The sequence below is a fragment of the Leptodactylus fuscus genome, chromosome 1 (assembly GCF_031893055.1).
Source record: "Leptodactylus fuscus isolate aLepFus1 chromosome 1, aLepFus1.hap2, whole genome shotgun sequence".
Classification (NCBI taxonomy): domain Eukaryota; kingdom Metazoa; phylum Chordata; class Amphibia; order Anura; family Leptodactylidae; genus Leptodactylus; species Leptodactylus fuscus.
Genome location: NC_134265.1, coordinates 88,183,899 through 88,207,711, shown reverse-complemented (window position 1 = coordinate 88,207,711; position 23,813 = coordinate 88,183,899). Strand labels below are relative to the sequence as shown.

The window sequence follows — 23,813 nt, the reverse complement described above, 5'->3', positions numbered from 1 at the left end:
TTCCATACATTGCAATGGGAGCGCGCTATTCAAATAGTATTCGTTCATCTCTAACTATTTGAATAGCGCGCTCTCATTGTAATGTATGGAAGCGGCATGCAGACTTTGCCGGCGGCCGCTGCTTAAAAGGATTCTACTAGAGATGAGCGAGTACTGTTCGGATCAGCCGATCCGAACAGTACTCGCTCAACTCTAGATTCTACCATTAAAAGAACCTCTTCCCCCTAACCACGTCGGAATAGCCTTAAAAGACTATTCGTCTCTTACCTTTCCCATAGCCAGCGCCGCCTTCTCCCTGAGCTGTGTTCGCGCCTTCCGTGTCCCCGTCTGTGTTGTCTTCTTTGGGCCTCATGGATGACGCATGCGCAGTCGGCTCTGGCTGCGAGAGCCTGTTAGAGCCGACTGCGCATGCGTCATCCATGAGGCCCAAAGAAGACAGAGACGGAGCTGCGGAAGAAGGCGGCGCTGGCTATGGTAAAAAGGTAAGGAGATTATTCCGACGTGATCAAGAAGGAAGTTCTTTTAAAGGTAGAATCCCTTTAACTCCTCGTGTGCCGAGCGCTTCCATTCATTTCAATGGAAGCGTACCATTGAAATGAATAGAAGCGGCTGGCACGCGGGGGGTTAAGCGGCCGCCGGCAAAGTCTGCCAGCCGCCGCTTTCAATCATATAAGGCGCACCGGACAGCGCTGCGCCTTGTAGTCCAGTGCGCCTTATATATGGACCTAGGCAGGACTATAAGGCACTCATGGGTAATGCGCCTTATAGTCCGGTGCGCCTTATAGTCCGCAAAATACGGTACAATCATACACGTTCATCTCTAATAATAATCTCACAAGTCACATGCCTGGTTCCTGTAACTTATTCTTACAGTACCACTGGTTTCTGCTGTGCTCCCGGTCAGATTTTTTAGGAATGAGGTTTATGCAGCTTCCATGTAAGGTTTCATAGTTCTAGAATGAGGTCTGTTTCAATATCCTTGCCGCCATTTCTTAGATAAAGTGTCTAATAATTAGTCCTGTAAATAAGAAAGTCCTTAATTTTTCCAGGAATTGGTAATGCAAGGACTTGATAAGTGGTTAGAAAGCGCCGTAATGTCATTCGACACAAGTGACGTAGTGAAGGCAGAATTCGAGGAGATGTCCAGAACTGTACATGCCCATCTCGGTTTCTAAAACACAAATATGAAATAAGCACAATAAGACATCAGCACAATTGAAAGCCATTTACTTCTTATTCAACAACTAGAAAAGCTGGCTCTGATACAACTTGGGATCTCACAATTAAAAATACAATAAAAAAAATTAAATCAAAAATGTATGTACAGTTATAGCCTTGTGATTATGACAATCCTATTAAAAAAGCATGGTTGGTGCAGATATCACTAGCAAGAAGCAGGTTTGGAAAACAAAACGAGATTCTTTTAGATCAAAACGTGTTTTTTTTTGTTTTTTTTTTGTATATCTCTCTATATTATAAAAATGAATTTCTGTCTGTCTGTCTGTCTGTCTGTCTGTTCTCTAATGCGAACGAAACGACTCAACCGATCTTCACCAAATTTGGTACAGAGATACTTCAGGTAACGGGGAAGGTTTAAGACGAGACTCCAACTCGCTCGGACATACCGTTGCTGAGATACAGCATTCCAAACACAATGCCCCCCCCCTTAGCCAATACAAACCTGCAAGTCTTTCATTCATATTCCAACTGCAATACCCACGGTCACTCCACATACACAACCCAACGCTGATATCCAAACTGAGATACACGCATAAGAGGATTAGATACACAGATCAGCACACAGTATCACACGCCAGAGGATTATATACACGCGTCTGCACACAGTCCCACAAACCAGAGGATTAAATATGCGCTTCTGCACACAGTTCCACATGCCAAAGGATTAGATACACGCGTCTGCACAAAGTACCACACGCCGGGGGATTGGATACATGCGTCTGCACACCGTACCACACACCAGAGCATAAGATATGCACATCTGCACAGAGTACCACATGCCGTAGGATTAGATACGTGCATCTACACACAGTTCCACATGCCGTAGGATTAGATACGCGCCTCTTCACACAATACCACACGGGAGGATTAGATACGTGTGTCTGCACACAGTACCACACAGGGGAGGATTAGATATGCACATCTGCACACAGTACCACATGCCAGAGTATTAGATACGCGCATCGGCACACAGTACCACACGCCAGAGGATTAGATACGCGTGTCTGCACACAGTACCACATGCTGTAGGATTAGATACACGCGTCTACACACAGTTCCACACGCCGTAGGATTAGATACGTGCCTCTTCACACAATATCACACAGGAGACGATTAGATATGTGTGTCTGCATACAGTACCACACTTTGGAGGATTAAATACATGCCTCTGCACACAGTACCACAAGCCAGAGAATTAGATACGCGTCTCAGCACACATTACCACACAGGGAGGATTAGATACACGTGTCTGCACACAGTACCACATGCCGTAGGATTAGATACACGCGTCTATACACAGTTCCACACGCCGTAGGATTAGATACGCATCTCAGCACACAGTACCACACAGGGGAGAATTAGATACATGCATCTGCACACAGTACCACAAGCCAGAGGATTAGATACGTGTGTCTGCACACAGTTCCACACGCCGCAGGATTAGATACGTGCCTCTTCGCACAATACCACACAGGGGAGGATTAGATACGTGTGGCTGCACACAGTACCACACGCCAGAGGATTAGATACGCGTCTAAGCACACAGTACCACATGGGGAGGATTAGATACGCACGTCTGCACACAGTATCACATGCCACAGGATTAGATACGTGCCTCTTCACAGAATACCACACAGGGGAGGATTAGATACGTGTCTGCACAAAGTACCACACTTTGGAGGATTAGATACATGCCTCTGCACATAGTACCACAAGCCAGAGAATTAGATATGCATCTCAGCACACAGTACCACATGCCAGAGGATTAGATACGCGCATCTGCACACAGTACCACATTCCGTAGGATTAGATACACGCGTCTACACACAGTTCCACACGCCGTAGGATTAGATACGCGCCTCATCACACAATACCACACAGGGGAGGATTAGATACGCGCATCTGCACACAGTTCCACACACCAGAGGATTAGATAAGCACGTCTGCACACAGTACCACATGCCGTAGGATTAGATACGCGCATCTGCTTACAGTTCCACATGCCAGATGATTAGATACGCACATCTTCACACAGTTGTACACGCCATAGGATTAGATACACGCGTCTGCATACAGTACCACATGCTGTAGGATTAGATACGCGCCTCTTCACACAATACCACATGGGAGGATTAGATACGTGCGTCTGAACACAGTACCACACTTTAGAGGATTAGATACATGCCTCTGCACACAGTACCACATGCCAGATAGTTAGATACGCGTCTGAGCACACAGTACCACACGGGGGAGGATTAGATACGCGCATCTGCACACAGTACCACACGCCAGAGGATTAGACACGCGCATCTGCACATAGTACCACATGCCGTAAGATTAGATATGCACATCTGCACACAGTTTCACTTACTGGAGGATTAGATACGTGCCTCTTCACACAATGCCACACGGGGGAGGATTAGATACACACATCTGCACACAGTACCACACGCCGGAGGATTAGATCTGTGCATCTGCACACAGTACCACACCAACAAGGATTAGATACTTGCGTCTAAACATAGTACTACACGGGGAAGGATTAGATACAGCTTTACTCCAGGTATCCATAACAACTGATCACAGGTTTTTCACTGACATCCAAAATGAGATACATATCATCACATGACGCTTATGGACATACACACAAACCACATACAAAATACACCAGTGCAAAATTGGACATTTCTTATGGGGCCACTACACAAACATAAAATGTAATATACCCGTGCGAAGCCGGGTCCTCCCTCTAGTATATATATATATATATATATATATATATATATATATATATATATATATATATATATAAAACTGTTGCCTGGGTAAGTGTGGACACAGCCTCTATACTTGTATTGTACCCACAAGTAACATGGCATGGAGTTTCTAGTCCATGCATGCCAGTAGGTGTGGGAATCATTCCTTAAATACCAAGCACTGAGCTGAAATTAGAAGTTTTTGGGTTAAATGACCAGGACTGAAGTTGTCCGTGATCATATTAGCTTGCCTAAATATTACACATTCTACATGATCATTCTTACCCGGTTGCAAGGATTCCCCCCTGTGGAAAAAACGTGCAACATAGACCATTGGTAACCGGTGCTGCAGAAATGGGTTCTTGTAATTCTAAGGACCATACCCGCAAAAGCCTGAAATGAAAATAGCAAAAACTTTAAAATATTTCATAGTAAGTATATTGGTCCAGGGGCAGACACAGACAGCTATGAACAGATATGGGCCCCTTGTTTTCCAACATTTAGCATATACCACCCCATTTTGTCTCAATCCACCAGTAACCGTTAGGACCCCTAACCTACTGAGAATCTATGCAGATGTACGGATTGTACAAATAGCATGGCTGCCCCTGAATTGTTCAAGTAAAGATTTGTATTAGAATACAAATTCCAGAGAGTACAGTCGCAACAGTCCCATAGCAGTTAATGGGGGACACAAAAAGAATAGAGATGAGCGAGTATATTCAATCGAATACCTCCCCTGCATTAGTTTTTGGTGTAAAAAAAAAAAAAAAAAAAGCGCCAGGGAAGGTGGGAGGGGGTTGAATGTTTACCACGTGGTATTTGACTGAGTACACCAATAACTATGCAAATGGATGTATTCAATCGAATACTACTATTCGATTGAGTACTACTCACTCACCTCTAAAAAAAGATCTAAAAAAAACTAAAGAATTAAAAAAAAAAATTACCGTATTTTTCAGACTATAAGACGCACCTAGGTTTTAGAGGAGGAAAATAGGGAAAAAAAATTTTGAAGCAAAAAATGGTAAAATATTTAATATATGGGAGTTGTAGTTTTGCAACAGCTGCAAGGCCACATTGACAGGTGACCCTGCAGCTGTACGGGGATGCATAGAGTGTTTTTTTTTGCGGCGCCAGCTGTACTTTTTAGTTATACCATTTTGGGGAATATCTATTGCTTAGATCACCTTGTATTGAAAAAAAACCCGGTGGTTTATGATATATGATTTTCTACTTTTATATATATATTCTAGGGACAGGAGGTGATTTAGAACTTTTATTTATAAAGCTTTTTTTTTTTTTTTTTTTTTACTATTTTATTCCCCCCCAGGGGCTTGAACCTGCGGTCACTTGATTGCAAGTCCCATAGACGGCAATACAACTCTATTGCCGTCTATGGGACATTCTGTATATTAGTATTACGGCTGGTCATAGACCCAGCCGCAATACTAATATAGCGGTGACAGGCCTGGGAGCCTCATTAGGCTCCCGGCTCTCACCCGAACAGGTCGGCTCCTGCGATATCGCCGCACAGGAGCCGGCCTGCAACTTCACAGGTACGGGGCCGGTGGGGACCGGCCCCGGGGGAGAAGGGGCCGCCGATACTGACTACAAACCCGGCATCCGCTGTACTAGAGAGGCGGGTGCCGGCGAGTGATAGACACCGGCACAGGTGCCGGGGCCTGAGACATCGCTACGCTCCTCTGCCCTGCATGAAGCCAGCGGCGGGGGGACGGAGGAGCGGAATAGCATCGCCGCTGCTGGCTTCATGCAGGGCAGAGGAGCGCAGCGATGTCTCAGGCCCCGGCGTCTATCCCTTGCCGGCTTCCGCCTCTCTATTAGAGCGGATGCCAGGCGCCACATTCGAACTATAAGACGCATCCTTCTTTTCCCCCAAAATTTTTTGGGGAAAAAGTGCGTCTTATAGTCCGAAAAATACAGTATATTGCCCTTCAACCCAAAGTAGGTTTTTTTTTTTGTGTGTTTAAAGGTAGTCTTCCACCTCCCCAAAGCATATTCAATCGTCACTCCCTCATTTAAGAGCACATTACAGTGATACATAACACATTTGTTTTGTGTCTCTTTTGTAGATTTGGAGAAATACAACTTTGAAGTCTTATGAATGTGAGGTAGTTGGTGCACTGGGGGCGGGCCTTTCACTGCAGGAGAACTGCTTTTAACACTCACGTACAAGGGATGAGGAGGATGAGAAAGACATGAGCTGGTAAGAGTCTGAAAGGCAAGTGCAGTGCTCCAGGGCTGAAGTCCCGCCTTCAGTGCACCAATTGCCTCATTTGCCTAAGACTTCCTAAGCAATTGTATTTTCCTAAATCTACAAAAGTGACATAAATAAGAAAGGTATGCTGTGCATCACTAATGTGCTCTGTAACAAATGGAGTCTATTTCTGAAACGGTTTAATTAAGAGCGATACAACTTGACTCGGCAAAATGAGGGAACGCTATGGCTACATCAATGGAAATAGAAGCCATGGCTCTCATAAGGCAGGGATGAGAAAACTAAAAATATATGCTTTATCCTGAAGGCCAAAAGAGGCTGCATCATTAAGGGGTTAAACAAGAGGTGAACATATTATATACCCATCCTGTTTATAATGCAGAATCATTTTCTACATAGGAGGTAGAGGCACAGAAGTATTCTAAATACAGACCATGTGCAAAGCTGCTTCATTGGTGCAATGGAAAACTAGACACAAAGGCGAGAAAGGGAATATCAATGATCCCTAAGAATCCCAAAAGTTCTTCCTCAATATCAGGTTCTTAGGGTGGTTACTATAGCGGCCAGCCATACCATAATAGTAATAGTAGCTGAATAATAAAAGTAAGAATGTTTCATTGGCATTCACAGTAACTCTCATTTCTCCCTTCCCCTTCCTAGTCATAGTACTGGAGTTCCTTCTGGATGTGCACACCTAAGATTATAAATGGAAACTCCACCTTATGTTAGTTATATCATCACTATTATCCTACAGGGTGGGTGACCATTGAAAACTTATGGGAGGACTGGAATTCTCCTTTAAGAATTGAACAAAAGATTTGTCTTTCAACCTAAGACACAGAAGATGAATATGGCGAGCAGTAGTTGTGGGGAAAGACTCTGACAGTTCTGTACTGAATGCTTCCTCTTCTATTCATTCACCAGGTGTTAGTACAATGTAAGTGAGAAAAAGCAGAACCCAGCCCATGATCCCTTACCTGTCATCTGCCAAGCTAGCAAAATGGAGACCTTCCGGTGAAAAGCAGACGGCTCGCAATGATTTGAGCTGTGGCTCTGCACTACTGTAGTCCACATAAGAAGACAATGGAACATGGCTGACATCAAAATACACAAGTTATTTCTAGAGCATAAAAGTGCGGTACATAATATACATATACGCAAAAGGCATCACTGTTTAGGCTGGAACTACTTTGCTTTTATGTTCAGAAAAAAAAAAAAATAGTTTTTGGTATTCACTATGTATAGTTTTATACTTATTCCTATGTGACTGTATGGCTTATCTACACTTACACCAAAGCACAGTAGTTCTTCATACGTCTTGCAGGAGACTTACTACTTTACCAAGTCTACTGTTAAAAAAAAAACAAAAAAAAAAACTCTACTCCTAGAATGGATGAGAAAGCTGTGATCCTGTTTATATTACTCAGGCACTGTTTGGATCACATTGTGAGCCCTAGTAAGGAGTGAACGCCAAATCTATATACTAAAGTTGTTTTAGAATTGGAGAGTTAAAGGGGTGATCCGGGGACAGTGCTGAAATACCTATACTTGCCGCTACAGTTTGTATGGTGAGTGAGCAGCATGGCTCGCAGTATGGAAATATTACTGAGAGCTGTGCTGTCTTGGTACAGGTAATAGGTCTGACACCTGGGACCCCTGCAGATCTAATACTGACGGCAATCAATCAATACTACAAACTGAATAATCTCCTTTAAAGTCTGCGATCCCGTTAAAGGGAATGCATCAGAAACATTTATATTATAATACATATATATTATTATTTATTTTTAATTATATGTATATATTGTATTAAAAGGGCTATTCCAGGCTTAAAAAATTTTTTTTTTTATTTTTTATTGAATAATAGTGTCAACTCTATCTTGAATATAGCTGATTTCTTTGGTGCTTCCCAGCGCGGTCTGGACTTGCAGCTCCATTGTTTCCTTCTGGCGGAAGACCCCACCACCCACACTAGGCCACTGAAGCCAATCAGCAGCCTCAGCGGTAGGGACCCGGGACATTACAGACAGCGAGAACTCTCACAAAAGCAGACAGCCGAGCAGCAGGACCGGACCGCACTGGTAGGACAACGGAGCACCGGGGACAGGAGAGTGGTTTTTGGTTTTATTTGTCGTTTTAATTTTTTTTTCACCTTCTCTAATTAAAAAAGTAATCATTTAGCCTGGACAACCTCTTTAAATAGGCGCGGTTGAAAAGCATCTAATTTTACAACATATTAATGAAACAAAAGAACAAATATTGCGCAGATTTTCTTGTGAAAAGAATATCAAGTTTAAAATGGTATAAACTTAGTTGAAGATTCAATTAAGGCAGAATTTAGCGGACAGGAAATGGAGACAAATTTTTTAAACGTTTTTTAGGGCAACGGAGACCAGAATTTTGGTGCATGGAACAGTGAGCCAGAATATTGGGGTGTTGGAAAGTAAAACAGATTTATGAATATTCATACGACAGATTTCTAAAACTATGAACAGTATTCATAGTTTTAGTGCAAAGTTCAACATTATTGATAAATATGTCTCATTGAAGTCTATGGGAGAGTTTTCTAGACATGCCATGTGCAGGGAAGGGAAGACATTATCCATTCTCCCTAGTAGTTGCACTTTTGGGTGAATATTATAAGGGCTCCTGCATACAACCGAGTCCAGCCCATGGGTGGTAAGATCCTTATCCTTACTTTGCAGTGTGCATAGGAGCCAGTGCATCATAGTCAGTTATGTATAGTGAGATCGCAAACAGTCAGTTTACTACAGTAATGATCTAACTTAACGCTATCAGTTCATCCTTGTAGCGATTGGGCTGTTCAGGAGCTCACCGTATCAGAACAGGCTATGAACCAGTGGTTCCGGGTCCTACCGACCACATACGGATGGGACTGTGTTATGTGCAAGGGCCCTTATCCTTCGTTACAATTTTGTCTGTGATACAAATGAGATGACTGCTGCAAAGAAAACCTAAAGAATTATCAAGTGTAGCTCTATCATTAGGATTAGTGAAGAAGTATGATTTATTCTTTTTTTTTTTTTTTTTTTTTTGTTTACTAAAAAATAAAAATTCACTAAAACTTCTTAAATATGTTTAACAACAACAAAAAAATAATTTCTGGTTCCAGAGATTTTAGTGCTTCATTCTTCATGCTTCAATATGTGCTGAATTTAGCGCTCTGGTAGCTTTGCCAAGGTATGTAACATGCCATATCTTAAAAGACATGAAAGGTCCTCTTTAAATAAAAGAAAGTGTAACAAGCAGATACTCACACGAACTGTCGTAATTGCTCACCAGTGTAAGGGTCCCACAAAATCAAGGTAGAGTCATATGAAGCGGTGACTAAGAGAGCAGAATCTGGAGAAAAGTCACATGACACCACACTGTTCTGATGACCCTTTAGCCTCCGGATTAGGGTGTAAGAGCGCATACTCCAGAGCAGCACCTAAATGATGGAAAAAGTTACCACTGCCATAACATGTCTGCTCTTATTAAGTACATCAAACTAGTTCTTCTCAACTAATGTGCCGGCACCAAAGTTTTTTTTTATATCTTTGTCCTGGTTTATCACATTAGACACAAGCATAGGAGTTATTATTATATACTATAAGATATACTATAAGATATCCTGTAAGATGTCTGCAGTATGGTTAGAGCTGTCTTGCACTATATTGTTTAGTTTTTCTATATACATACTTGTTGGTATAATGGGCAAGGCCTCATTGTATGTTGAGTACTTAATGTTATCAGTCTTGTTTCCCATAGGGAAACATTAAGGGGTATGTTAGGTTAACCCTCAAGTTTTTTATGTTACAGAATTTGTCTTACAAAACCAGAAAATTTAGAGGACAAGTCAGATCTCATACCCAAATATTTTACGTCCAACATCGATCATGTGTGTAACATAGCATATTATGTCCCTATGACAGTATTGATAAACCTTCTCAGAGACTGAAGTCTTCTTACCACTCTTTCTCCGGCTGCAGAGCACAGCATGCTGCAGTCTGGGGATATGGAGCAGGAGTAAACCCACCGGATGTGTCCAGACAGCACTTGGAGCAGCTTTCCTAGGTAAAAACAGAGATAAGGGTTAGGCTGGAGTAACATTTTACTGAGCTGCTATAGACTGAAAACATATCATTTCTAGATATAACTCACAATTTCAATCCACACTTGTCCTTAAAGAGGACTTTTCATCACCTCCAACCCCAGTTCTTAGAACCTATTGAAGGGTTTTTCAGGCTAAAATTGTATTTTTTAATTGGTCCAAAAGAGGTGAAAACCAAAATAAAACCCACATACTCAACTTTCCCTGATGCCTCCCAGTGCGTTCTGGTCCAGCAGCTTCGTTGGTTTCTTCCGAGCGAAGTCCCCATCGCACGTGACCTCTGAGGTCAATCTGTGAGGACTTCCACAAAAGAAGACAACCCAGCAGCTGGACCGGACCACACTGGAAGGAAACCAGAGCACCGTGGACAGGTGAGTATGTGTTTTGTTTTTTCCTTAATTTTATTTTTTTTTTTTTATGTAGATTGTGAGCCCCACATGGAGCTCACAATGTACATTTTTCCCTATCAGTATGTCTTTTTGGAATATGAGATGGAAATCCACGCAAACACGGGGAGAACATACAAACTCCTTGCAGATGGATTTTTTGCCCTTGGTGGGATTTGAACACCAGGACTCCACAGTGCTTATTAAAAATAAAATTTTAGCCTGGACAACCTTTTAAATAGACAGAGCTCCACTCCTTCTACCAGAGTTGGAATATTTTTTCTAATTCTCACTATTTCCAAGCAATAAGTGCAGTTATTTTGGAGTCTGATATTGCAGGAGTAAGCAGGGAAAGGAAGGGCTCCAATCATAAGCAGCCAGGGTCAGAACTCAGAATCTCGCCCCTTGTCTGCTCCTGTCTGACATTTCATTCCTGACAGGACTAGAACAGCATAGATTGCTCAGGAACGATGGGGACTAGAGAAAAAAATTCCAACAGTGTCAGACTTGACAGAGTAGTGCCTATTAAAAGGAACCTATCATACAAACGCTTTTTTTCCTGAGTAACACGTCGGAATAGCCTTAAGAAAGGCTATTCGTCTCCTACCTTTCGCTGTCTTCTCTGCGCCGCCGTTTGCCTGAAATCCCATTTTTTGTCGGTATGCAAATGAGCTCTCTCGCAGCACTGGGGTCGTCCCCAATGCTGCGAGAGAATTCTCTCCAGCGCCGCCTCCATCTTCGTCAGCAACTTCAGCATCTTCCAGCGCAGGCTTCAGACTTCTAGGCTTCGGGCAGAGAAGACTGCGCATGTCCACAGGCCACGAGAAAATGGCCATTTACATAGTAAGTAAAAAATATAGTATATAAATAAATATAGTATATAGTGTACTGTAAGTATAGTATACTGTAAGCGGCCATTTTCTCGTGGCCTGTGGGCATGCGCAGTCTGCTCTGCCCAAGGCATAGAAGTCTGAAACCTGCACCGGAGGAAGAGGATGAAGAGGACTTTGCTGACAAAGATGGAGGCGGTGCTGGAGAGAGTTCTCTTGCAGTATTGGGGATGCCCCCAGTGCTGCGAGAGAGCTCATTTGCATACCGACAAAAATCGGGATTTCAGGCCAACGGCAGCGTGGAGAAGACAACGAAAGGTAGGAGAAAAGGCTATTCCGACGTGTTACTCAGGAAAAAAAAAAAACAATAAAAAAAAAAAAAAACATTTGTATGATAGGATCCCTTTAAATGAAGCAATGAGCTGGACTTGGCTCAGGTGGTGAAACATCCGCTTATAACAGAATCTCTTAGCGAGATGTAGAAGAGTTTACTAAACTGCACCCCGCAGAAGTACACAGCTCCATACACCATGTAGAGACCCTGCCAGGTTACTGCTGTTCAGTCCACATTTATTCATCGTCAGCCAAAAGAAACAGACATCCAAGGGATCCTATTACAGTCAATAGGGCCCGTTGGTCACCGCTAGTGTCCACTAATTTAGCAATCCGATGGACCAGAACATATTTTTTTCTATACACAGAATATTTACAATTACATTTTTCCTGTCTATGCCACATCATATGCAAAAACGTATAGAACAATAGAGCATTTAGCCTAGCGGCAGTTCAAGTTCCACATGACAACCAGGGTGTGTACTTTCCTGAAAACATAACTACGGATGCAAAGCTATTTCAGCAATTCACACACCCTGAATGACAAACAATTATTGTGTGACTCCAATTGACATGCATGTGTCATACCATATAAAAAGACTGACGACAACTAAAGATACACCAAGCAAACAGTAACGGTATACTGGTGCTGCCTGCAATATTCCATAAAAAGTGACTATTGTTTTACAATAACTACAAGTTTACAACGTTTAGTGTATTTCTCTACCCATCCACAGTGAATGGGGGCGCCATTTATCCTTAGCAGAATAAAATAAAGAATAATCAAAAAACAACTTACCATCTTTTTTCAAGTCCCAGATTCTTAGAGTCTTGTCCCGGGATGCGCTAACAAGGGTCAAGCTGCCATTTTTTGTAAAGCTCAGATCCCGTACAACATCCTGGTGCCCCGATAGATTGAAGAGAAGGCGACCTGTGTTTCCATAAGACAGACATCAGCCATTGTATACAGATTCACTCAGTGATATTCACTACCCCTACTCTGACCAATGGTAGAGAGAAGAGGTTACACCACAGAAGTGACTGGACCAAAGTGAACCAGCAGCCAAGTATAGGTAGAGTTTTTGTTTCTTTATTACAGGATTTATTTTGACAGGGGGGCTCTGAATTTCAGACAGCCCTTTTACTGTTTAAGGCACTCGCATAAGTTGAAGCTGTTGGACCCCAATCTAAAGTCTGCAATTTGAAGAAAAACTGGTGAGTTCTTTATATGACAAAGGGGTCACTATCAAGATCCAGGGTCCACTGTGACTGTCACTCCTGCACTTCCTATAGCTACACACCCTATTTAAGGAGTTGTAATCAATGTCTGACACTTTGCACTATATAGTATAATAATATAGGATCAGTTATTGGCTATTAGCCAATCAGTTATGGCTGCTGCTAGAGGCTACAGAGCTCTTTGCACTTGTACACAGATGACCAGACAGACTGTCACACTCTCTGCTAAAGTAAATTATTATTAATATATAAAGCACTCACTTAGTAATGTAGAATCCTGCCTTTTATTTCCTGCATATGAAGCATTATTTATTTTTACCTGTGTGTACTTCCCACACTTTGACATGTCCATCACGGAGTCCAGTTGCCAAAAGAAGCCATGTTTCACTAGATTTGGCATCTTGTTGTCTGGAAAGGGGCCAGAGTTTCCATCCAGCTGGTGCAGACGAGGAACCAAATGCCAAGCTCCAAACTATTTGACCACAGTCTAATATTTTTTCTTTTAGGCTTCCCTTGCTTTTTACTTCGGAGCCCTTGTAGTACTGACTTTTGGGTCTGCATGATGGTGGCCTCCTAACAAAAAAAACAAAAAAAAAAATTAAAAAAATAAATAAAAATTTAAACAAATATATATAATATTTACCGTATTTCAGGCTAGCTCTTGATCATCGACTTCCAGTTTTAATAGTAATGCCCCATTCATCTAATACTTACAGCTCTTCTTCCAGCGGCCAGGGGATTAGCTTAATGATGCCATGTCCTTGAGACCAGGCGAACCAGGAGCCATCAGGTGAGAATGCAACGCTCCACGTCTCACAGCTGGATTTCCAATCATACAGTGGTTCCCGGGCAGGGCGTAGTTCTGACAGCAGGACAGGTGTATCTGAGAACACCACAAATACCACTTAATATTGCTAATGAAGATGTTGACTGCTCAATAACACAACACCAACACAGTAAAAGCTGCATGTTATGAAGTTACACAAAACCACAATATACAATCCATGAATCAGGAAAGAAGCCACCTCATTGCTTAGAATCTATTGTTCCTGGGTAGAGTCTTTCTTCCCAACATTAAAGGGGTTTTCCATACGGAGGATTTATCCACAATATGTGATCTGTCTGGGGGCAAACACCTGGACCCCACACAGATAAGCTGCTGTGGCAGCCTCCATGTATCAGAAGCTTTAAGTGGATGGGCAGTGTGTGCAGAACTCCTCCTATTCAAGTAACAGGAGCAACAATGATACTCGACCATCTATTTAGATTTTAACTTCAATATGTTGCTCATAAAAAGGATTTTAGTTTACCTGTTAGGGTACGTTCACTCAGCGGAAAACTTTTCCGCCGTGTGACTTTTCCGTGTGGCTAGCCACAACGGGATGCTGGATGAATGGGCCTAATCAGGAGTGAGTCGCAAGCCGCGGCTGTCTCAGCCACGGAATCCACGGGAAGATAGGGCATGCCGCTTCTTTTTTTCCTGCTAGCTGGAAAAAATAAAAATTGCTAGCCGAAAAAAAAAAAAAGCTAGTGACTCCCATTTAAATGAATAGGAGACGTTTTTGTAGGCGGATTCAGTGTTAAAATCCGCCTGCAAAAAACTCTGTGTGAACATAGCCTAGCTAGACTGAAATAGTCATTAGCTTTAAACAGTTTATTGTGCATTTCCAACAAAAATAGCTACAGACGGTAAATAACATAATAATAGTATACAATATCTCCCTTACAATATCACAATAATAAAATGTAATTATATTCACAAAATTAAATCATTGATTCTTTATTCAAATGTTTCCTCCGATCTGTCACATCTGGGACATATTTATCAAACCTGTATCTAAAGAAAACTGTCCTTTTTGCCTATAGCCTCCAGGGCAGTAGATTTTGGGGCTTCATTTTGGGTCAAAAAAGGTAATGACTCCAGCTCCAAAAGAAAATTATTAATGATGATTTTAAATTTTATTAAACAAATTATTGATATTGTATCATTAGATGCAGTGCTTGTTGTCTATTTACTCTCTCTCGCTTTACTGCTTCTGTTTGACAGCAGGAGTCAGACTGGGAAAGCAGAGGCGTTGATGCTATGGCCTACCAACCCCAAAGTACTGAAAGGAACCAATCACATTACAGCTTTTATTTCATTATAGCGGTTTATGAAGTGAAAGATGGTTATTATTTTATTATTGTTTATTTATATAGCACCATTAAAGGGGCTCTATCATTGGGAAAATGATGCACATACATGCAGAGTCTTTAGAAAGGCTATACCACACATACCTTTTGTATGTAAATTGCTTCAGTGGCTTTTGAATAAGTCTGTTTTTATTCATATGCTAATTAGCTTCCAGCCAGCACAGGAAGTTCCCAGCAGCACTCCTCTCTGCTATTCTCTCCTATCTGTGTGTGCAAACAGGCAGTCAGCAGCAGCCTGTGCTATATACATACATAGGAAACAATAGGCAGAGGGTGCACAAAGAGACTTCCAGGGTGCACCGAGAGGCTAATTAGCATATGAGTAAAAACTGGCCCATTCAAAAACCACTGAGGCGATTTACATACAAAAGGAAGGTGTGGAATAGACTTTCTAAAGGATATGCAAGGATGTGCTTATCTAAAAATGACTTTTCCCAATGATAGAGCCCCTTTAATTCCATGGTGCTTTACATTTGAGGGGTTACATACGGTACACAAAATATACAGGCAGAGATATTACTAACAATGACCGACTGGCACAGTGGGGTAGAGGCCCCTGGACGCGAGGGCTTACAATCTATGAGGGAAGGGGGGTAGAGACAGAAGGAGAGGGGGAAACTGTACAGATGGCAGTGCGGTGATAGTGTTATTGGAGGTTGTAGGCCTTCCTGAATAGGTGAGTCTTCAGGGCCTTCTTGAAGCCTGTGATTGTGGGGGTCAGTCTTATGTGTCTTGGTAAGGAGTTCCAGAGTATGGGGGATGCACAGGAGAAATCTTGGAGACGGTTGTGTGAGGAGCGGATGAGAGCAGAGCGGAGTAGGAGGTCATTGGAGGATCTGAAGTTACGTGTGGGCAGGTAGCGGGAGATTAGGTCAGAGATGTATGGAGGGGACAGGTTGTGGATGGCTTTGTATGTTAACATTAGTAGCTTGAACTCAATACGCTGGGCGATGGGTAGCGAGTGGAGGGACTGGCAGAGGGGAGCAGCTGATGAAGATCGGGGGGGGGGGAATTGTGTGAGGTGAATCAAGCGAGCTGCGGAGTTCTAGGTGGACGAGGGTACTAGCTGGGAGTCCGTGGAGAAGGGTGTTGCAGTAATCTAGGCGGGTGATTATGAGGGCATGGACTAGCGTCTTAGCAGTTTCTGGGGTGAGGAAGGAGCAGATTCGGTGGATGTTCTTGAGTTGGAGGCGGCAGGAAGTGTTGAGGATTTGAACGTGACTTGAAGTATAGGTCGGGGTCCAGTGTTATCCCAAGACATCGAGCCCGTGGGACAGGGGTAATCGTGGTTCCGTGTACTTTGATAGATGGGTCAGGTGGAGGGGCCATACGGGGTGGGGCGAAGATGATGAACTCCACTTTCTCCATATTGAGTTTGAGAAAGCGGGAGGAGAGAAAGGAGGCTACAACCCATCAGTTGTTCTTATTAAAAAATGTGATTGACACCTTCGTGTCTTTGGCTCTAGCTCAAGCCTTGTTGCCACTGGAGTCATTAATTCTGTTCTTATAGGATGCTTGTATGTATTATGACCAATCCTCTCTCACTGACTCATAATGAATAGTCAGTCAACTTGTGTTTCTGTTGCTATAAAATAATGGCAGTGTTGGATATGTCACAGACATGGTATGGTACAGCACTATTTTTCAAAGTTTCTGTAGGAATTTTCAATAAAGGGTTCTTTAGTAGGGAGGGTGAAACTTGGGCAGGGAATTTCCATTTAGGGGGCCAACAAGGACTATGGTACAATGGGAGGAGGGGGGACATAAATGCAACACATTCCATTGGGAACCAATTGACCAAAGACATAAACTTATATTGGGGTCAGCCGTAGCATTCATTGTATAGGCAAGGAAATCATCTGTTACACAAGCCTAGTTAGTAGCCAAACCTGATATTCTTCTAAGGTTAGAGAATCATGAGGATTTACAGTAAAGGTGAGTAAGCACATACCAGGGAACTAAGGAAACTCTACAGCCATATAATCATATCACAGCTATTCTTGCACCTACAGACTCTCGCAGTCACACTAAACAGTACATTCCTTTCTCCTACTCATACCGGAAAAGAAAGCACTGATCTCCTGCCAACTGCATGAAAAGAGAAATCCAGGGACAGGCCAACAGACAGACAGCCTGCTCCCCAGTCAACCGAGAAATCATGCAAAGACTTCACCTTCTCTAAGGTCACTCCAACAAAACTGACTATATTTAGGATGTCATGCAACCATATTATATATCTCACTGACCACCATTAGTATGTATTAAATTATGGATAATGTCTATATATGCAAGGTTGTTGTTGTTTTTTTTTTTAACATTTTCTTAGAATTTTTTCTCAACACAAGTTTCAATTTAAATATATGACTAAGAAATAAGCAAAAACATGAACAAATTGATGGGGTTTTTTACATGAATTTTAATATGCCACAGTCAAATCCTGTGTGAAGGAGTCTTCTATAGACTAGATTAAGCATATGAATATGTTCATTAGGCTAAAGAAACACCATGTTTTACAGTCCATGCAAAGTGGATGAGATCCTATCCACACATTGCAGAAGAATACCTGGAGCAGAAACGCTGCGATTTCCAAAACTGTCGCGTCGCAGCATGTTAATTATAGGTAGAATTGAAGCACTTGACTTATGCAGAATGGCCGCTGCAAGTCATTGTGTCCTGCTGCGCATGTATTTATACTGCAATACAGAAGAGGGGTTGGATCGTTTGTATTCACAAGTATTCGTGTGGTTGTAACAATTTGGCCTAGCTTATTGTTATCATGGGCCATGTCATGATCAGACTATAACACATGTTCGTATGAGAATGTCATATGTAGTGGACAGCCATATGTACCATTTAAACATTTAGTCAGTAAGGTGATACCAATGGCATCTTGTAAATGACTTTGTTATGCGATAACACAATGTAGCCATGTTACAGGGACAACAAGCCTTACAACAAAGTACCCATGACAAACACATACAGAATTCATCTCAGTTCTGCTATAAGTGATCTCCATCTTCAAGGAGGATCTGCAAGTTACCTCTACATTATAAATATGTGGTGGGTATAAAATCTACACATTGTACAAACGTCTCAGATCTGAGAATAGTAATGTTCTAATGAACTATGTGATATTAGAAAACAGACAGAGCAGATTCAGAAATTTGGAAGTTTCCTATCTAGCAATAGGGTTGTCCCATAAAGTGAAGACTGCAGGATCATTCTCCGTTTGACATTCAACATCAAAACACATCCAGGCTTAATGTGGGTGGGACTGATGGCATTCACTTGAATGGGAGCGCTGAAGATAAACAAGTGCTATAGTGATCTGACACTAGGCAAAGGGATACAACTACACTCTATTTCGAACCGTTACCAAGGCAGAGACCTGAAGCCCAGAAAGCATCTTATATGGTTCCCATTCCCGGAGATCTAGAAAACCATGAGGAATTGATACAGAAAGTATATTGAAAAAAAACCAAAACTTGTTATTAAACAAAGGCAAACATTTATCTCCTAATGTATCTGAAACTGGACAACCACTTTAATTCAACCTGTGCACGAGTATCACTACGCATCTGACAATTGCCACTATCCTACCCAATGTGCAATTGTGTCTTTCCAGGAGAGTATTCTTTGACAATACTTTTAAGCTGGCCAGCCATATTAAATTAAAGTGGAGCAAACCTTCAGGCTTTGGCCAATGCTCTGTTGTAATGTGGGGGCATCATAACGGTCCGCTGGCAAAGATAAAGGATTTCCAATTTGGGGTACATAAGCAGTTCCTAGATTATATCTCAATAGTATTCCTGAACATATGCCATTGTACAGTATATTGATGAATTAGCATGCACTGCCCATGGTCCCTAATGCCCCAGTTGAGATAGTGAAGGGGGAAGGTGTCAGAAGACCCCCATTGAGGAGATGAGTATGGCTCCCAGAGGTGGGTCCTGCATATATCAGTTATGGCATACCTTGTGGATATGTCAGAAAAGTCTTTTTGAGGCTGGGGCTCCAAGTGGCATAAATGCGCGATTTGCCCAAAGTGGAAACACCATGGAAAAAAAAAATTGCAGCATTTCACAGTCAGAGCAAAGTGCCCACTCTATGGTAAAAACCGCACTGCAGACATGCCACGATTTCCAAAACCAGTGTAGTTTTGGAAATCACAGCATGTCAATTATACCTACGAAAACGCCGATGGTATAATTGGAACAGAAAGTCTGCAGAGGAAACCTCTGCGAACTTTTTGTCTAAAGTGCTGCAGGAAGAAAGGCATTGCGTTGCCACCACGTTTTTTTGTTTTTTTTTAAATGTAGATTGTGAGCCCCATATAGAGCTCACAATGTACATTTTTCCCTATCAGTATGTCTTTTTGGAATATGGGATGGAAGTCCATGCAAACACGGGGAGAACATACAAACTCCTTGCAGATGGGTTTTTTTTGCCCTTGGCGGGATTTGAACACCAGGACCCAGCGCTGCAAGGCTGCAAGTGCTAACCACTGAGCCACCGTGTGGCCCCATCCACCACGTGTTTTTTCACAACACTTTCTTGCTGTGGGACACCTAGTGGGGCCTTAGCCTTAAGGTTATTCATATGACAGGTATGTATTTTCTCAAGTACATAGATGTTGGCTAACTTAACATAGCCTGTTAAAATCTGACCTCACATTGCTGAACTTGGAGTAAATGCTGCCAGGGAGATATCATTTGCAGTTTTTCCATAGACTAGGTTAATGAACCTACTGGAGAGTCACTATGGGTAATAAACAATAACTTCAGACAATTGTAACTTGGACATTTTAAGACATACAACACTGTTTCTGGTGTCTTATAAAAGGTGAGACCAAGACTGAAGTTTTATCGGTAAAACCTCCAGAGGAATCAATAGCTGAAAACTAGGGTTGAGCCGATCTTGAGATTTCAGGATCGTTTTTAAAATTCGATTTCCGATCATTTTCCATTCAAACCCGATCCTAATGAAAGTCAATGGGATTTTTTAATGATCGAAGATCGGATTTTAAAAACGATCCTATTCACTACGCATCATGGAGTCCAAAAATTGAACGCTCCAATTTTTGGACTCCACGCTGTGTAGTGATACAAAATCCGCCGGCTACTTAGTACCCCCTGCTGTCCACTTACCTACACAGAACCGCTGCCGCTCCCCGTTCTTCTCCTCTCTCATTCACATGCCTTCAGAGTGCCGTGCGTACCCCCGCCTCCCTAGGCTAGTGTTACTGATGCTGGGAGTAGGCAGGGCTTGTTATGGCTTAGGAGAGTGTGGGCGGATACAGGGCGGGGAAACGTGAGTGCATGAGAGAGGAGAGGACCGAGAAGGACGAGGATCGGCAGCGGATCTGTGCAGATAATTTGAGTGATCGGGATTGGAATTCTGTTCCCGAACTTTTTCAGGTGGGATCAAAAACCTGATCGCGATCGTGAAATTTACTTGATCGCCGATCGGGATCCGATATTTTCCGATCCTGATCGCTCAACCCTACTGAAAACACAGTCAGGCTCGGTATATTTATGCCCATCTGCAGCTGTTCTGAATCCTGACTGTTTTCATCCGGTGATAGCTATGGAAATAATACAGGTAGAACTTTTCTATAATGCCCCAGATATAAGTGTTTAAGGTGACCTCTCCATCATCAGCTTCTCCGCATTATACAAGTCTTCCCACTTGTACTTCAATGAAAAGCGATATCCAGAATTCAACCCTCAAAGAAACAAGGAAAAGATTTCAATTTCTGACACTGGATGACCTCTTAATAATTTTTGGGAGTTTGATGTCAGCAGAGAAATTTTTTTAAATATTATTTAATTTAATAGTGCTGCTGAGGGGTCCATTAACAATAAAAATATGACTAACCCTTCAGCAGCAGTAGCTCCAGTCCTCAGTTTGAAGACCCCAGCAGCCAACCACACAGCTCCTTGGCCCCGTTGCAAAACCTTAATACTATGGGACATTTAGAATAGTGGTACAGGTTATGTAGCAGTGGAATCTTCGGGGTCCTCTTAGGTTCCAGGGTCCGATAGGGTCTGCTATCCCTGCACCCCCTATAGCTACACCTTTACAGTCTGTGATCACTGCAGTCACATGCCATTTGTGAAGAGGTCACTACTGAGGCCTGTACTTGAATGCAAGGGTCACGCAGCACAAATGGGATGTCACTGGTGAAGTCAGCCAGGGGACCTGTCTACAGAAGACCAAGACTGTCACTTCTGGAAACACACAACAGATTTATTTATGGGCCTCTCACCAGCACTAATACCTTAAAAAAAAAAAAAAAAGTCGGATCACCTCTTTAAGACTATAAAAGACTGCACTTAATAAGTTCCTAGTTCTAGGACATCAATCACAGCTGATCGCTTAGGCTAGATTGACATCTGCATTCAGGTATTCATTTGGGGAGGGGGGGGGGGGATGTCTACTTGGGGATCCCCTGAACAGAAACCTAATCCACATAAAAAAGCGGTTACCTTAGGAAACCCACAGACCCCAAAGAGTATAATGGGGTCCGTGTGGTTTCTGCATAAAGAATACAAACAGAAAAGTGCTGCTTGCAGCACTTTTCTCTCTGCATTTTTCATGCGGAGAGAGGAACGGAAACCCCCAAGCGCAGAGGTGAACCGGGCCTCAGACAGTGAATGGACCTGCAATGCACATGCTTGATCCCTGCACCATTCCCATCTAATTATGATTGTGCAGAAAGGGTTAACAGGGGACTCATATTAGACCCTTAGTGACCAGTGGTGGAGCCCCCTGTGATCATACCGTAATCATGTATTTTGTGGAGAGGTAATGTTGGTAGGATAGCGCCTTGAGCCCTGGATGTATGAGGCCATTCTCTATAGAATGCTGGAGAACATATGTTATCACACAATAGTAATACAGTGCAAACAAGGTAACATAACAGTATCACATCCTGATCCTACACATCACTACTCTGCAGGCCACAACATGAGCTGTGCAGGTGACAGCAGTGAGTGACAGGACGCCCCAAGTGCCAGCGCAGGGCTCTACCACAACAATAGCCCCTTCCACTGACTGGTAGGGAAAGGGTTACACACGACTCACCCTCCTTCACATCTGGATACCCCACTGCATTGATGTCCATCTGCAGAGAAACACAAGAGGAGAATGTGAGTGGCTGCTCAGCTTGTAGTGTCCGTCCCCTGTGTGACCAGGCTTCTCACCTAGAGGGGCGCTCAGGAGCAGCGGCTCCAGCACACGTTCAGTAAGGCAGGGCAGCACTTGGCTCTATATGGGGGGCAGGATCTTCTCCATGCTGGACAGGCTGACAGGAGCACTGGGACATGTAGCAGGGCAGCTGGGGGCAGTCGGGGCTCGGTGCCTGGCTGGGTGACTCATAGTGCCCTGTGTGGGTGTGAGAGGAGGGAAGAAGGTTCAGGGCTCTGAGGACACCGCAGGCGGGTTCAGCTTAGAGGATCCCGTGTGATTGGCGCCGGGCTGAGGGGCTCATGGGGGGCTCCTACCAGTGGGAGAACTAGGCTCCCGGACCAGCACCGACCCCACACACAGGGCTGATCCCTGACAGTTCCGGTCATATGATCAGCCATAATATTACCATAGAGAACGTACCGCTGTAATACCGCCACCTGCTGGCAGCTGTCACTTCCTTATGTTACCTTCATGTATTTGATATCCCTAGATGTGATGTGTCTGTGCTGACACTGCCCCCACTGTGTGCGAGGTCACTGAGGGAAGGTCATGGAGACTGGTGACATCTGTGCTGCGGCTCCACCTCAGGTTCCCGCCTAGGTATTGCAGCAACAGACAGGTCATTGACGAGGCGGCTCTGTGCTAGGGAGTTTAGTCGCAACATGTAGATTGGGGCTTGTTTAGTCTCATCCGCAGCCGCTACTGGACAGTGTAGATAAGCGGCTAACCCACTGCGGTAATAGCCGAGTGGCCTCAGTCTAGGGAGCTGTACACATGTTCTGCATTTTTTATCACTGTTTTGTCATTTTCATTGGTGTGAAAACAAACACAGTACATTTAATAGCAGAAAAAAACATCAACCGCGCATTCACTGACCCAAAGTGAAAAGGGTGGGGGGACAAACACGTCCAAGTGGCCCCCAGCTGAGGTATTAGGCCTGGTGCACATCTGCATTTGGTGCTTGGGGAACCACCACCAAACCAGCGGCGCCCCCACTCCCCCCACCCCCCCTGAATAGAATACCGAACGCATTGACAAGCGGTGAGCAATGACAGCACACGGACCCCATAGACTATAATGGGGTCCATGTTTTTTCCACGCAGTGTCTGCACAAATCATGCGGAGAGGAAAGTACTTCATGAACTAGTTTCCTCTCTGCATAACTCGTACAGACACCGCACGGAAAACAAAGGGACCCCATTATAGTCTATGGTGTTTGTGTGCTTTCATTGCTTACCGCTTGTCAATGTGTTCAGTATTTCATTCGGGGGGGTTTCCAAACGGACTCCCCGA

General features: G+C 43.2%; 1 protein-coding gene across 2 annotated transcripts; it reads right to left on the bottom strand.

Annotated features, from left to right (window-relative positions):
* Nucleotides 1-446: 446 nt before the first annotated feature.
* WSB2 (WD repeat and SOCS box containing 2) lies at nucleotides 447-22,899 on the bottom strand. Of its 2 annotated transcripts, none has more exons than XM_075273708.1 (10): nucleotides 22,535-22,899; nucleotides 22,416-22,455; nucleotides 13,851-14,019; nucleotides 13,456-13,709; nucleotides 12,697-12,828; nucleotides 10,207-10,307; nucleotides 9,513-9,685; nucleotides 7,212-7,328; nucleotides 4,281-4,388; nucleotides 447-1,171 (listed from the first exon to the last, which is right to left on the bottom strand). In XM_075273708.1, exons 2-10 carry the CDS (start codon nucleotides 22,453-22,455, stop codon nucleotides 1,006-1,008), a joined length of 1,260 nt encoding a protein of 419 aa, XP_075129809.1. In that variant the 5' UTR covers nucleotides 22,535-22,899; the 3' UTR covers nucleotides 447-1,005. The 2 variants fall into 2 exon arrangements, with proteins under 2 accessions (XP_075129809.1, XP_075129818.1); XM_075273717.1 differs by having other exon boundaries at nucleotides 7,212-7,295.
* Nucleotides 22,900-23,813: the final 914 nt, after the last annotated feature.

Excerpts from the sequence above, each read along its gene's own strand:
- WSB2 (XM_075273708.1), bottom strand. The coding sequence starts at position 22,455 with ATGGACATCAATGCAGTGGGGTATCCAGATGTGAAGGAGG. Across the intron at positions 13,710-13,850 it reads TGGCCGCTGGAAGAAGAGCT|GAGGCCACCATCATGCAGAC; the intron begins GTAAGTATTAGA and ends TTTTTTTGTTAG. Across the intron at positions 12,829-13,455 it reads AGTGTGGGAAGTACACACAG|GTCGCCTTCTCTTCAATCTA; the intron begins GTAAAAATAAAT and ends ATGGAAACACAG.